The sequence below is a fragment of the Ciconia boyciana genome, chromosome 17 (genome assembly GCF_034638445.1).
Source record: "Ciconia boyciana chromosome 17, ASM3463844v1, whole genome shotgun sequence".
NCBI lineage: Eukaryota > Metazoa > Chordata > Aves > Ciconiiformes > Ciconiidae > Ciconia > Ciconia boyciana.
The window spans coordinates 11,433,624-11,449,187 of record NC_132950.1 but is presented as its reverse complement, the minus strand read 5'-3'; the positions used below and the strand labels follow the sequence as shown (position 1 = coordinate 11,449,187).

Genomic DNA, 15,564 nt, shown 5'->3' with positions numbered 1-15,564 from the left:
CCTCCGAGTTGTGTGCGAGAGAAGCGCAATGGCAGCAGGTCCCCGATGCAGAAATCTCTTCGTTCATCCCCCCTCGCCCGGCGTTGCCCGAGGGAGGGTGCAGGGCCGTGCCGCTGCCATCTCCGGTGAACGGCACCGGCTGCGGGATGCTCCGGGGCAGGCGCTGCTCCGCTGCAGAGCCAGGGCTTGAGCAAAGAGCTTGCCCAAAAACCCGAGCACGTGAAAGCGCGAGCGTGGTGCTGCCGAAATGGCTCCGGTGCAGCACGTTGCAAACAACGAGCGCCAAAAAAGAGTGGAAGAAAACAGTCCTAAGCATTTGCTGCAAAGTATGTAAACATTAAAGCACACCAGATTTTAAATTAACTGTAAAACCAGTTAAATTGACGGAGAAACCTGCTAGGAAGATGACTAACGGGTCAGAGTTTATTTACCTCTCTGTTTTATTTGCTTGTCTCAGCGCAGCCGGTGAGCATCCCTTGCTGGCGGGGAGGGACAGCAGAGCAGCTCAGAGCCGGGCCACGGCTGGCCCCGTGGGCACGGGGGCCATGGGGTGGGCACGGCCCCGGGGTGCTCGGCACCCCTGGAAAACGCCATCGGTGCGGTGGAACCTCTCCGAGGGGCAGCAGAGGCACCCGCGTGCCCCCAGCCCGAAACCCTGGCGTGCTGGGCTGGGGGGCGGGTGCAGGCGAAGGGGACCCGCATCCCTCCCAAACTGTTTAACTAATGGAGGGAAACGTAGCGCAGCCTTTGTAAGGTCGACATTTGTTTGTTGTTAAGGATCTAATTAGAAACATGAGAGGGAGCTGAATGGCTGCTTGCTCGGCTAATTAGCGACATGCACGAAGACCACTTTGAACTTCAAGGACACAAAGCTATTAGCGCTTACATCAAAAATGGATTAAACTTCTGTGCTTTTATAATGATTAAAGATGAGCCGCTCGAGAGGAAATCCTTTTGTAAGGCTGTGACAAGAGCTGGCTCCCTGATTGCAGCTTATACAAGCGAAGCTTTGTGTGGCCTCCGCGTAGCACTCGGCCTGGCGTGAGAGTGACACCGCTAACTTGCAATATGGAGAATGTGATTAGGCAATAAATATTGATCGTTCGCAAAAAATTACAGCCAGGCTGGAAAGTGCATTTATTTGTCCTGCTACATAACTGCAGGACTTAGAAAAGCTGGGCTTGAATACGGTGAATTTTGTGTCTTTTCTTCTGCAAATTGGTGCACGTCAGCAGCTTCCAGATGGGGCTGATGCCTCGGACGCGTTAACCACAGCATTTAGCAGAAGCAGGTGCTGCTCACGTGCCCGCAGCCTGCACGAGAGGGACAGCGGTGGAGTTTTAAAACACCTCCACGCACCAGTTGAATTTTTAGCTTGCCCAAGCTCGTGGAAACCGCCCAGCTCTTGCTCTCTGCTCATCCGAGGTAGCTTAGCAGTTGCTTTGTGTGTCCATGCCGCCTGCTCAGCATCCAGGCCGGTGCCGGAGCAGGAGTCCCCATGCTGCACTGCGGAGGGAGGGCGCTGGGGCCGCGTCCGGAGCAGTTGGCACAAGATCCCAGTTGCCATTATCACAGCGATGTGTCCCGCTCGGTTGCTCGCAGCTCGCGCCGCTGCGAGGTGCGGGTCTGAGGGGTGTCGGTAATTGTCGGCAGCCCCGCGCAGGGTCGGGTGCCGGCGGCAGCGAGGACGGGGCTGGGCAGCGCTCCCTCCCCCTGCTCTGCTCACTTCCAGCAGTAATTGCTGAGCCGGGAACCTGCTCGCCACCCACTGCTTTCTGTCGTTATCCCTGCGATATTTTGATGTGTGAAGCCGTTTCCGAAGGGGCTGCAGAGGCAGAACAACCTTTTAAAGTGTGACTGCAGCTAGAAAATAACGTACAAATGGTACCTTGTTACAGCAGATAGCTGCTCTCAGTGTCTCTTGGCCTCATCACCACTTACTTTAATGATGAACCCGACACTTTTTTATTTTATTTTTTTCCCTGCAGGGCCAATATAGCTGCAGGGGAGGGACAACTGCTGCCACTAACCCAGGGCTGCCTGGCTGCTCCCCATTACAGACGCGCGTCAGGGGCGACAGGGAAGGCACAAAGCTCGCGGTTTGATTTTCCAGAGTCAGGGCTGAACCGGCTGTCATAAGCAAAATACCTACAGCTCTTAATACTTGCAGAGGAGCTCTGTCTGCCACAGGCTTCTTACCGAGAGGTGTTTGCTTTTCAAGTCTACTTGGGAAGAGGCAGAGTGAAGTGCTGCGCCTTGCAGGCCCCCGCGAGAGATGTACTAAATGGCACCTCTAATTGTAACGCTGGGGTTGGGTTTGTGTTTTTTTCTGGTTTGTCTCCCACTTTCTGTTTCAGCTGGTTGGGAGCTGTTCGTACGTTGTTACTCTCCAGAATATCTGTGTGTTTCCAGCTCATTATTTCTGAGACGTTTTTGAGTTGGAGCATTGATCTGAATTTGAGGTGTGCCGCGTGCTGGCTCAGACATAAAACAACACTGTATGTAGAGGCGCACATACAAGAAAGTGATGCTTCTGATAGTTCAGCCTGACCACAAACGGACGTGGTTGTGCCTCTGGCTGGAGCTGTATGCGGTGATTCATATAGAAAAAAAGAGCCTGAATGGGAGCATTTAATTCTCAGCGCTGTGCCTGTGTGCCCTTGCAGCCTGAATAGGCAACCGAGAACCAGGAGCACCAACGTCTTACTTCAGACTGGCATTAATTTGTACACCCAGTCTCGGGTAAATCACCTCTTGGTTGTTAGCATCTCTGAAAAGCAAGGTACAAGCTTCCATTAACTTCAGCCGTGAATGCACAAAGAATTAGCTTTGGCCAAGCTATCTGTAACACGGGTGCGGTGCTAGCTAATGATATTTATAAGGCTCTAAGCACTAATGATGTAAGATTTGCATGCAGTGCTGAAGTTTTCCCGCAGTCCATACCACGGCTGGTTATTTAAAGTATCAGCATCACCCTGAGTGCTGGTCTGTCAGTCATGCACGCTGCGGCCTGGCCGTTAGAGCTGATGCTTCAGGACACATGGGATCCCCAAGGAAGGGCATGATCTTCCCTGCACCATGGTTTTACTGTAACGTCCTCTGCAGCGTTTGTGCTTGGCTTGTCGCAAAGGCAGTACGGCAGGCTTGAATGCTTGGGTAACAGGTGATATTCCTGCCGTGAAAATCTTCTCTTAAATCCCAAGTGACTCAAATTAAATGCCTCCAGACTGTGGTGTAGTTCCCTGTCCCAGCTGGGCTGCCTGGGACCCTGCTTTGCAGCTCTGCTGAACCCACGGTGGGCAGGGGGCCGGGCAGCAGTGCGTGCAGATCAATAAATACCATCCGCTTGCTGCTGCCGACGGGACCGGGGTACCTGCTCTCCATCGGCTCACCCTGCCGGGCTGCTGCCGGTCGGCACCTCCCTGCCCTGTGCCCCCAGCTCCCTGCCCGTTCCCATCCCTGCCAGCAGCGTTCAGTGCTATTATATCATTTACTCCTTCGAGCTGGAAGATGATGTTTGCAGCGTGTTGTATGAATTTTTCATAAAGATAGAAAAACAGCCTAATCTTGTGAGCTTTGAGTCTTGGTAGTGGGTAATGGCTTTGATTTAAAGCATTTTGTCTTAATGATAGTTATATTGAAAATTTCCTGCTGCTTTCAAGCACGTGTAGTTATTATCATAAACATTGATGGTAGAAATGCCTGCCAAATTGTGCGTGGCTGTTTGTGGTAGATGAGAGAGTCATCCAGAGATTAGAGCGCTGGATCAACAAGTTGTCAAGAAGCCTGTTTGTATGGGAAGCCACCCCGGGGTCAAAGCAGGAGTGAGGAGGACCTTGGAGGAAAGAAGTGCTGGAGGTGACCGGCACTGGGTGTAGAAAATGCTTGGCGTGAGATTAAAAGTGAATTTCTGACGAGAAGGAGCTGCTTTAGAAGAAGTCGAGGGGTACAGAGGGAGGGCAGGCCCTTTCTGGGCAGAGCGCTCGCTGCTCTTCCCCAGCCCTCGTGCCGGTGGCCATGCGGTGCGAGCCCCTGCTGCCCGCCTGTGCCCTGCCTCTGCCTCTGTCCCGGCGGCCTCTTCCATTTGCTCCGCTTGAAAAAATAAACCCATAACCTGATGCAAAAAGCATGCACGTTTACAGGGGAGTATTTCTTTCTTTTCTTTTTCTTTATCCATGTCGCCGTGTTCCCCATGGGGTGTTAGATAATGGGCTCTGCTTTCTGAGGAGCACCTCCATCAGAAGGCGGCCAGCCTGTGGCTGGATTCTGCCTCCAGCCGTGCCAGAAGTAACTGCAGAGCTGCTCGCCCACGTGAATTGTTGCCCAGGGATAAGGAGCCCTCTCCGGGAGGTGCAGGCGGCGATCGTGTGTCATTAGACGGGTCTCCAGAAGCATTGGTTTAGTACCGACCGACACGCACTTTGGGGCGAGCGCACGCGGCCATGGGGTCCCAGCGTTACCCGCAGACGTGTCTCTGCGGGGTGCAGGAGGGGGACGTGGGTGCCTGCGGATGGGGAGAAGCTGGGGTGGCTCCAGCCGTCTCCGTTCTGCTCTCAGCTGCTCTCTCAAGTGCAAAATGTATTTCTGGCTGTGATAATGGGGCACTATATCTCATCCCCAAGTATCCTGCCTCTTCTCAAAGAGGAAATCCAGTAAATCATGTGGTGGTTTCTTTCAAACTCGAGGTTTTTCTTGCCTGCGCACCGTGGCTGGGAAGGCAGCCACGAGTTTCTCTAACCGCGTTTTGCACTGTTCTTCACCTCTCTTTTTTTTTTTTTTTTTTGCTTTTGAAATATTCATCTTTGTTATGTGTTAAAAGAAAGCAAAACCACAGCAGTTAACGGCGAAGAGACTGCTGTAGGAGCCAGTCCTCCCCCTGCAATGGGGTTTAAGTTTTTGGGTTTTGGTGCTGTAGGAGAGGGAAGAGTCACCGGAGGCCCCATGGGGGCTGCGTGCGGGGCACGGCGATCCCCCTGCAGTGCCTGTCTTACACCTCTGGACGTATTTCACCTGGTTTGTTTCCTTTGAAATACAGCGTACTTCAGTGGTGCTTAAAAGTGTTGCTTTGTCATCAGGTCTAACTTACTAGGCCCTAAGGTCATCAGCCCGGTACCACGCAAGTTCTCCTTGGAGGACAGTAATGTCAAAACCCTTACATTTCTTCTCCCTTTCCCTCCCTCTTTCCCTTCATCATTCATGGCTGAACTGAGTTTATTTGGGTGGAATTTCAGCATCCGACTTGTTGTGCTTTACCCAGCTGCCCTCTCCGCCCCCGCAGCGAGGCGTTTGGATCCTCGTTAGTGTAATACGCCCTTCGCTAAGGCAAATGTCATAATGAATCCTGACTTAGAAATTTCTCAAGAGTTCATCGAGAGAGAGTTTATCTTTCAGTGGTGACCTTTCTTGTTGAAGGCGGATTAATGTACGGGCAGGGTCTGTGTTAACATGGCAGTTTGCAGGAGAAGGCACTTGATAAGCGAGCTCCAGCCAGCTCCAGCCCGGCTCCCAGCAGAGCGTTTCGAAGCACCGAGCCTCCTGCCTCTGCGTGGACCTGGGCTGCCAGGTGCGTGTCGGGCTCCAGCTCTCGGCTCCTTGGCGTAAATCACTGGTTGTCTGGACGTTGCACTGAGAAGCATCTTACACGCATGTTAAATGTGGATAAAGATGGCTCTGCTAAAGGACGCCCGATGAGTCAGTAATAAAATAGCCTTGCCCGTTGAAGCACTGTCTTGAGGTTACGGATGGGTTTTAAAATTCTCTCCGTATTTATTTTAGCAGAAAGACTTTCAGTGGATTCTCCTTTGAGGAGACTCAGCTTGGGCAGAGGAGAGGGCGCGGTGAACACAACGTGCGTGGCTGCACCAAGCGCGTCCCTGAGACGAGAGCCCGGTGCAGGCACGTGCTGCGGCAGGGAAGTACAGCAAGCCCTGGCTTCACCGTGTCCACACAGGAATAGCAAAACCTAACGCTGTAAATACTAAATGCTGGCAGTGGTTTGTGGCAAGGCACCGGGTCTAAGGTCCTTTTATCCGTTTCCGGCCATGTCAGCAATCCTCTGTCTCCTCCCATCGCCTCTGGGAGATGGAGACAGCACTGATGTTTGTCCTGGCTCTCCCAGCCATCCCTTCGGACAAGGTCCGGCTCTCGCTGTGCCAGCCGTGCGCAGCAGATCCCAACTCCACCATCGCCAACACTCTGCATTAAAAAAAAGCCTGCTCTGGGGCTGCTTTATGAGCCCACGTTTGTTTCAGCATCTCATGCCCCATCTCGCTTTCCCTCGTTGCTTTTCAGCGCTCCCCAAGCCACCACGGGCAGGGTGGAGCCTGAGGCTCCCCAAAGCCTGTTCCTCTGGCCTGCAGGCAAACGTTCACTTACTGATCAAAATTCACTGGCTCAGAGCCTTTTCCGTAAGAAATACCACAGCAAATTCAAAGTGAAGCAAACGCTACATTAAACTTCCTTGTTCCCACCACTGCCACATCTCTTGGCTGCCGTCTCTTGATCTCCATAGGCATAGGAAGGAGCTCCTGTAACCCAGAGAGGGGGGGGATAGTTGGGGCTGAAGAAGATAGAAGTTGGTTAGTTCTGACTTACAGACACGTCTGATCTTTTCCACATCTCTCCTGACCTTGATCTATCACAGGGCTTCCTGGTGACACTTGGGATTGTAAATTATGTGCAGAGGAAGCCCTTGAGTTGGAGGCACTTAGCCGCAGTCTCAGAGCTATGAAAATGTCCGGTGCAGGATGGTTTCCTGGGCAATTGGTTGGTAAATTGGACCTGAACCTTTCAGAGCCTGTTGGAAACGGGCACTTTTGACTACCAGGTCTTCCTGAGTGCTGGCAGTCCTTGGAACGGGAGGAGATGGCCCTGCCAACCCCCAGGCAATGCTGAATCGGTCAGCCAGGTCCTCCTGGTAAATCAAAGTCAGGAGACACCTGGTCAGCTCAGCCGGTACCTCTGCTGGGACCGGGCGACGGGTCGGGCTTTGCTCCTGGTCTCCGCTGACTGGCATCAAGACATGGTCGGTGGTTCCCTCCCCTCTCCTCGGACACCATAATCCCCTGCCGGTTTTTCAGCAGCATGCTTCCGAACTTCTGCCCTTAATTATTTCCCATTCTGACCGCAGGATGTCAGTGGCTGGGGGAAAGTCTCAGATTCCTTCCAGCCTGCAAGGCATTAATCTTAGTGCTCACAGCGCCGAGGACAGCTTCTGCTTCCTCCGGCGACTGAGCCGGCATCGGGAACTTTGTCGTAAAGGTACGTGTCTGCAAGGAGTCTGAATTTTTCTTTGAGGACTGAAACAGTATCCAGAGTCTGGAGGATTTGGGGGGGTTTTCTTTCTGCTTCATTTTAATCTCAGATTATTCCAGGTTTGTGTAAAACAAATTTGTTTCCAGATATTTCTTACCAGAACGCATCACATTTTGCATGTTGGGAAAGTCGTTCAAGGTCCCTTTGCTGTTGTTTCAAAGCGACGGTAAAAGTGCCTCCGGCTCCAGGTGAGCTTATGTGCAGCTATTGTAGGAAGACAAATATTTAGCAACTCACCGTGGCTGAGTGAATCGTTAAAATACGGCTTTCTGAGGAGCGCTTAGCCTCCTAGTCATTATGAGAGCTTTTCTATTTCATTTATTGGGTCTGGAGCAAAGTGCCGTCTCTGTAAAAGCTTCCAGCCCTTCCTGTGCAGTTTTCCAGGCAGCGCAGAGCGGTGCCGGGGCATCCCCAGCCTCCGCGCGGCAGTTCCCGGGCGATGGAGCGGCAGGCATGCTTTTGGCGTGCCCGTTTTTCCGCAGGCACTCCCGTGAGTATTCAGCTGATGTTCAGTGGAGAGAAAATTACCTTTTTCTTACATTACATACTCACAACCAGAAGGACATTTGAATAACCAGTTGCCAGCTCTTTCTGCATGTATGAAAGCCGGTGTTTCCAGTCTTCTTAGCGATGTAAATGACAGTGGCCGGGGTGGGATGTCTGGGGGGACAGAGCATCTCTCCGTGGCTCCTTGGGCTCCGTTTGCTGTTCTCTTTGCAAGGTTTCGGGACACGGCAAAGCATGTCCCCTTGTCACCCGTGCACGGTTCTGTGGTTGCACGTTAATGTCGCAGAACTCCCTCCGGGTGCCACGCTGTACGTCCGTCTGTCCTGTTAGCCACCGCATCGCCACGGCTCATCAGCACGTGGCATCTGCTGCTCCTCCTCACGGTGGATGCGGTGATGGGTGACTCGGGACGTGGCGTGGGCAGTTGCCTGGGGCCGAGGGGTCCCTGCTCCTGGCCCCGGGGCGGTGCCGTGGGCTTTCCTGGCGCTGCCGGGGGGTTCACAAGAGTGCGTTCCGAACAGGATCCCCCTTGCCTTGCCGCGCTCCTGCCTTTGCTCAGACAGGCCAGCTGAGTTTTCTGTGTGACTTGGCAGTAGAACTTGCATCCATTTTATTGAACCAGAAGGAAGAAAAGGGGAAAAAAGTGCTAGCTTCTAGTAATAAAGGGCTTTTGAACATCTCAGCTGGATATTTTTCTTCATGAGTGAGAAGGCCAAATGTTATCTTGACATTTAATCTTTAATAATAAAAAAGGCGCTTTGTTTGCCAGTGAATTCCAAAATCTGTTTACTCTCTCCTGCCTTATTTCTTTTAACTTGCTAGCTTAGATGTCCTACTTACTTTCCCCTGCTACTAGTTCAGAGCTGCATTAAAACATTTATTTTGTAAAATTTACTCTCCTGTCATTGCAGAGCCGGCAGCCGCCGGGTTGACTTTTTTTGACCAGCTCATTCGTTCATTTGGAAAATGGGGACCTCTGGGGGTGGCGGCGTGGGGGGAGAGGTGGTGGCCCAGCGGCAAACCCAGGCTGAGCCCACTGCAGCCCCCCTACGGTCTCCCTTGTCGGGAGAGCAGGGCTGTTTCCCAGGCTGGTTTCCATCCCCGGTAAAACCCCGCAGTCGGTCAGCGCGGCTCTGACCCGCGGGCTAGCGGCTTATTGCAGGCTATCAAACTTTATAAACCCTTTTTAGTGCTTAATGAAGATACGCGGGAAGTTGCAGCCAGAGGAAAAGGCTGAAGAGATCTTGGCGCAGCCTCAGACCGGAGGAGGTGGGCTCTGCCGCGGGTCGGGTGCCTGGTTGTACCGATACCTGCAGAGCCCGGCTGGGGCTCCCGGCGGGGGCCTCGCAGGGAGGGCTGCGGTGTTCGTCACCGCCGCGGGACTTGTCCCGTCCCCAGGCGCGTTGGCGGCAGCGTGCTCGGCCCGAGTCACCGGGCGGCTCAAGGCCAGCTGTTAGCCGTTCGCAGCGTGCGTCTCGGCGCTGCCGGTGCCTGCGCGTGGCGGGGGTGCGGTGAGGGACTAGCCGGGCATCGCGGTGCGGGCAGGCGAGGCTCCGTCTGCTCCCGAAGGACCTTGCAGGTGCCACTCAGGTGTAGCTCCAGCTTCCCGCAAGCCATTTCCATCCAGCTCCTCCTAGTCCGCTAACTTTTCTTTTGCATTGAAACCTCTTACTCATAAATTCTACATCCAAGAGCAACTGTGAGAAATGCCAGAAGCCTGATCATCTAACATGCTTTAATACCTAAATTTATTCTTTAGTATCATTCTTATTTACATTGTTTTTTCTGTCTCAAAAAAAAATATAAAGGGAGGAAAAAAATAAAATTTTCTTTTACTTCCACATTAGGAGGTGAGTTGTCATACACCCTCTGGAATTCTTTTTTGCTTTTGATCTTTATTTATTTGTTTAATTTTGGTTGATGTCCCAAGCGTGGTTTTGGAGACGAAGGTAGGTCTTCGCTCTCCAAATCAAAAGGAAAAAAAATAAATAAAACAACACTCTCCTTGGTCATATTAAAAAAAAAAATTCCAAACTGTTCCATTCCATACCATTTAAAGAGAAGAAAAATCAACTATTGAACTATTTCTACAGCTTACTGATTTAAAAGGGCGGGTTTTTTTTCAAAAGTATCGAATGGATCCAAAAACGATTTTACTAGATGCGATTGAAGTTATTTGCTGTCAACATTTTAATATCAATATTACCACAATGTGTAGTCTCAAACTAGTTCCTTTGTAGTTTGCATGGGATGTGAATGCTGTCTCGGCGTGCCCAGACCTAGAGAACTTGTTACTACTGCATGAGCATCAAGTCAGATGTTGAAAAATATCTATTATATTTTGTGATAATTTGGTGAAAATGAGCACCTCCAGTCTCTGGTTGCAGTAGTGTGTTGAATGATTGTTCTTTTTTTTTTATATATATCCATATCTATATTTTTGGAGCTCTAAGCTTCGTAGTAGTTCGGGCTGACTCTTACCCAGTACTTGCTCTCCTATCGCATGGCCTTGGTTAAGTGTTAGAAGTTGGGCCTAGGCTGTTTATTCTGGTGTTTGGCTTTGTAATAACGGTGCATGCCCGGCGTCTGGCCTCATACCCAGCTTTATTCTCTGCACACCAGTCTTGAATAGCTACAGTGCTCAACCGAATTTTGGCGCACCCGCTTCCCCGGCAGGCTCCAACCCAGCCCGACCCGGAGGCTTCCCCGGGGCCAACAGCCCAGGGCCCGTCGCGGACCTCTACGGCACGGCCAGCCAGGACTCCGGCGTGGGTAACTACATAAGCGCCGCCAGCCCGCAGCCGGGCTCCGGCTTCGGCCACGGGATCGCCGTAAGTACCGCGCGCGCTGGCACCGGAGCCGCGGCCCCTGCTTCTCGGTCGAGGGGGGGGGTCGTTGTTTGACGACGGGGCGGGGGGGGCACGTTGGGTTTTTTGTTAATTATGACCTGACGGCGAGCGTAGCGCCTTGCTGCCGTAGCCTGCCAGAGCTCTGCCCGACCTGCTGGGGCTGCCAACGGGCTGCCCGGCGTGCCGCTCCGGCTACCAGCTCGGCTGGAAACGCTCGTCTGGTGCCTTCTGCGGTCCAGACCTGACGCGTTTCAAAAGGAGATGCTTCATAATTACGGGCTTCAAAGTTTCTGCTTAGGTATACGGGCTTTGTACCAGCCCAACCTCCCGTCCCGGCTGATGCGCCCATTTGCAGACAGCGCAGCAGTCCCTGCTCCCGCCTCAAAGAGGAAGAAGCGGCTCATTAATTCAGCCGGCGGGACCCAGGGTTGCCCACAGCCACGCTGGCCGCGGGGCTGGCCCGCTCCCCACCGCCCGTCCCTGTACCGGCAGCACCCCTGCGGAGCGGGGGTGGACGCTGGCATTTGCTGACCCCCTGGGTCACTTCCAGCTGGGCGCGACATCACCAACAGTCCTTAAAATCTGCAGGTTCCAAGCAAGTCGCTTCTAGTTTGTCGTCAGGTCATTGGAAAAGTAATTCTTTAATGCCGCGTGGGTCTGCAATCTCACTAATTACGGGCAACGGAGATTTGCTTAACAAAGCTGCACGCTGTTTTTCAGATCGCGCTGTTTTACCTCTGTGTGTGTTAGCATGAATGTGGTTGGCCCTCTTTGGTGGCTGTCAGTCTCCCGAACAGAGGAACTGCAACTGAAGTTGTTTCCCTTTTTTTTCAGTAAAACAATTTGCTTTTTTTTCCTCTTGTATGGCACATGTGTCAGAGTACAGAGGGCTTCCCTCAAACTCGGCAGAGAATTTCACTCTTTGACCAAATTGGATGAGTGGGGGGAGCGGGAGCATAGTGCAGACAAAGTTCCTGAAATTGTCTTATTTTTATTGCATGAGCAACCAGTACCCAGAAAGACAAAAAAACCCCGCTGCCTCCGTTTGTGCCCTCGTGCTCAATTCCCGTCCTGGTCCTGCCCCTCCCGTGGTCACGCCAGGGACTTTCAATCCCTTCGGATCAGTTCTGGTACCAAACACAGGATATTATTGCTCTGCTAAGAGCTACATCAATTTAAACTGCCATCTCTCACCACTTACAACACCTCTTATTTCCATTTTTCACCTAAAGAAAAAGACCTGTTTGTTCTTGAAAACTTGGGCACTTTGGCCTCAGCAACATCCCGATTTTCCACGTAACAGGATACAAGGCACAAGCCTGGGTATCCGGATTTGTCTGCACTAGCACTTCTCCAAAGAACCGTTTTGTACTTGACTTGCAGATTGGCAGCCTCTTAATTTCCCCCAATAACCGCAAAGAATCCCGTAGCCTTTTTTACATACATATTTATTTAACACTGTCCATTTACTAACCCTGGTTTAAAACTAAAGAAGGGAAAACCCAAAGCATATTTTTGCAACCGGGGGAATGAGAAGATTATGGTCTCGGAAAGGTAACGGCAGGGTTCAGCACACCGAGCCACTGGTGACCAGAACAGCTCTCGGAAATACCGATTCATGCTGGCAACACAGTCTTTCAAGTCCTTTGATAATTTCTTGCCAAAATTAATAATCATCTGTTCCCATGTATAGAGCACTGATGAACTTAACAATTGTACAATTTTAGGGACCTTTGATTGCAACGGCTTTTACAAATGGATACCATTGAAACGTTACACATGGTTGGTTGCCATCTCACTTGGAGGTATTACAGTATATACCATTTGTACTTTGTGCTAAACTACCATCTCCCCTATATTTACTTTAAGTGAACAATTTTTTATCTTCATTTCGTCTTTCCTTGGCCTTTAATCATTCCTTTCTGTGATTTATGTTATTCAAATCAATCGCACGGGTTGGAAACTGGAAGGCAGATCGGGAGCTAAACCCCCCAAAAGTGACGTTTTCGTGTTCATGGCACTGGTGCAATGATTTGGAGAGTCAAAAACCCCGCAGAAAACCCAGCGATCCCAGAAGCCGGTGGGGAAACGAGCAAGGGCCAGCTGAGAGCATCCCGATGGGGATTACAGATCCGCTACCAATGCACCGCTCTAAAAATAGACGAGCCCCACTGCTTTATTACAGAGAAGCCATCATTCTTAATTAAGTGCTGTACCAAATATTACAGCTAAAAGATAACATTGTAACTAGTAACCATTGAGCAATTATCAAGATTAAAAAAAAATTAAACCTAAGCAAATTAAATTAAAGACATTACCTGCGTAATGCATCCTTGGATCGCTGCCAGTTTCCTACCCTTTGAACTAAGCTCAAGTTAATTAAATGTTTAATTTTTTTTTTTTTTTTGGCCTTTGGCATATTCATCTTTTCAAACAAATATTCTTACATCGAGAACAGAGTAGATTAAAAAAGTCGGTCAGTGAAAAACAGAAGTTACCCCCATTAAATGGCACAGGTTTACCTCTAGAGCTCTTAGTCCGTACAGACAAATGTAATGGTTGCGACAGATTTTATTTCTCTGCCTTTTGCCCAGCACAACCTGATCGATGTCACATGTTTTGCATTCAAAATTGGTGTATGAAATTAGAATTACAGTTAGTCAAGGGGCTGGGAACTGTAGAAAATGTTTGGAGGCTTTAAATTATATAAAAATAGATTTATACCTAAATCGTAGTGGATAAAGAGGTTTTCTCTTTACTCTTCATCTACCCACGTACACCCAAGATTACCTGAAATTTTTCCCGCCAATCGATTTGCTCCACCAAGTAGTAATTTTTATGGGGAAGAAAAAAGTGGCATGAGCACTCCTGCTTTAATCCCAGTTCTTCTTTGCATATATCAGAGTATGTTCGCAGATCAGTTTGTCAGAATCCTTCACGTTTTCTGGCCCGTCGGCCTCGGTAATAACGAGGCGGTACACAGCGCTGGCTGGAGACCTAAGCAGAACATCGTAATTCACGCTAATAACGCTGCAATGAAGGCAGCGTTCATCAGATTAATGTATTGTAATCATTTTACACTTACCACAACACATCAAACTGTAACCATCATTTACTGGCCAGTATTAAGACTCAAACCATTAATGACTTAAAAACAGAAAGTGCTTTTAATGTTGCTCATTACTAATTAAAATAGGTTTTGAGAGGAGGAAATGAGCCTTATTATTAATTCCGCAAGGACCGCTGAGTTTGACGTTTTTATTGCGGCGGCGCATCCCCGGGCGTCTGGTCCCTCGCCCGCCCCGGCTGCCCCCGCTCCCCGGGGCAGGACGCGGCCGCAGAGGATGACTTTGGCTGAGCCGCGGGTCCCCAGGGCAGGGACCGGCCGTTCCCGCAGGCCTGCGGGGTGCGGAGGGACCTCACCCTGGGCACGGCCCTCTGGGGATGGGTTTTGGGGGTCACCCCCAAAAGTGTGTGAGCAGGGTGCCTTCCTTGCCGCAGCCCGCCCTGCGAGCGGCCGCCTGCAGAACCAGTCCCCTAATATTTATTTCCGTCTCAACACTAAGCACCGGCAGGAACGGAGCATTAGAAGCTGAAGCCTCCGTTATAAAATAAATCATCGCCGCTGCAGTGTGCCCGTGTAAAAGTTGTTACCTCTCAAGTACTTTAGCTGTGCCTTTAGAAAAAAATCATTTCACCGAAGCCTTGTAAATTCCTGGCGTAACAGATGCCCGAGGAACACTTTTTGTCCTTCCGATATATCAAGTCGCATTTTATGGTTCCTAAACCCGAGGAGCGCACAGCTAACCCCAGCCTGCCTGGGAAGGCACTGCTGCCTGCAGTCCAGGCTCAGCGGGCAGGCTGCTTTCCACGGGGACGGAGCCAGAAAGTAAGGGCAGTAAATTTTACACTAAAGACACTCTCCCACGGCGGCAGTCCCAGGAATGCCTCTGCATTTCGGCCGCGTCCCTCCGGGTTCACCCTCGGTGTGGATCAGAGCACGCTGCGGCTTTGCACAGCGTTTGCAAGCACTTGCCGGTTTTTGCTGAAAACCCCCGTAGCCCTCGGTTAATTCTCACCCTCCTCCGTGTCCTGTTTCTGTCTTCTCCTCCCCGCAGAGTCTCTCTGGATGTCCGGGCAAGACGGGGCGCAGTTTCTGAACGGGCCCATGTTTGGGTGATCTCATCAGACTTTGAGCACTACATCATCACCGATAACGCAAACAAACTGGAGGTGGCACTCGATGGACTTAGGTTGTTTAAAATCTCTCTCATCATCTCATGAATCTGCTGTACTATAAAAACAACAGCTTTTAAAAGTATGTATATAAAATCCATTTCTCGTTCGTTTTATTTTCTTGATGGGTTCCCCCCCCTCTTTTTAAACCTCTCCAAACCACATTTTTTCGTAGCATTTTGACATAGTCTCGTAGCCACGTAGTTCTAATTCTTTGTGTATCTAGCGAGAGCCTAACCATAGCGTAACTGTTTATATTAAGGGGTTTCTTTCGTTTTTCTTTCCCCCCTCCCCTCCTTCTCCCTTCTGTTTTACGTAGTCGTTGTTGCTTCAAGGATGCTGAGATGGTGACAGGAGTCTCAGCCGCTGGCACCGGCTCTGCAGCCACCGAGGCTGGCGGGGAGCAGAGCCGGCGGCGGGCGCGGTTTGGGGGTGGCCTTGCAGGGCGCGGGGGGCGCGGGGGAGCAGCAGGTTCTCTGGCCCTTCTTTTCGTTTGTGGCGTCTTCGTTAACCTAATTCTATCTATTTTCGGCAATAAGGCAAGGACTACAAACTTTTTGTGCGTCCTTTTTCTATAAGTGCTTTTTTTTGTTGAAAGAGGTGATATAAGGTTTTTTGAAATTGTGAATTCTGAAAAAAAAAAAAAAAACAAACTGTA

General features: G+C 50.8%; 1 protein-coding gene across 12 annotated transcripts in view; it reads left to right on the top strand.

Annotated features, from left to right (window-relative positions):
- Positions 1-15,006, top strand: part of MSI2 (musashi RNA binding protein 2) — a 259,702-nt gene extending 244,696 nt beyond the window's left edge. For 8 of the 12 annotated variants that reach the window (XM_072881752.1, XM_072881749.1, XM_072881753.1 and 5 more), the window contains 3 exons: positions 10,444-10,652; positions 12,398-12,475; positions 14,789-15,006. In XM_072881752.1, the coding sequence (XP_072737853.1) occupies positions 10,444-10,652; positions 12,398-12,439 (251 nt within the window). In that variant the 3' untranslated portion in view covers positions 12,440-12,475; positions 14,789-15,006. The remainder of the gene's footprint in view (positions 1-10,443; positions 10,653-12,397; positions 12,476-14,788) is intronic. The other 4 variants (XM_072881756.1, XM_072881754.1, XM_072881751.1 and 1 more) reach the window with 2 other exon arrangements.
- The last annotated feature ends 558 nt before the right edge of the window (positions 15,007-15,564 follow it).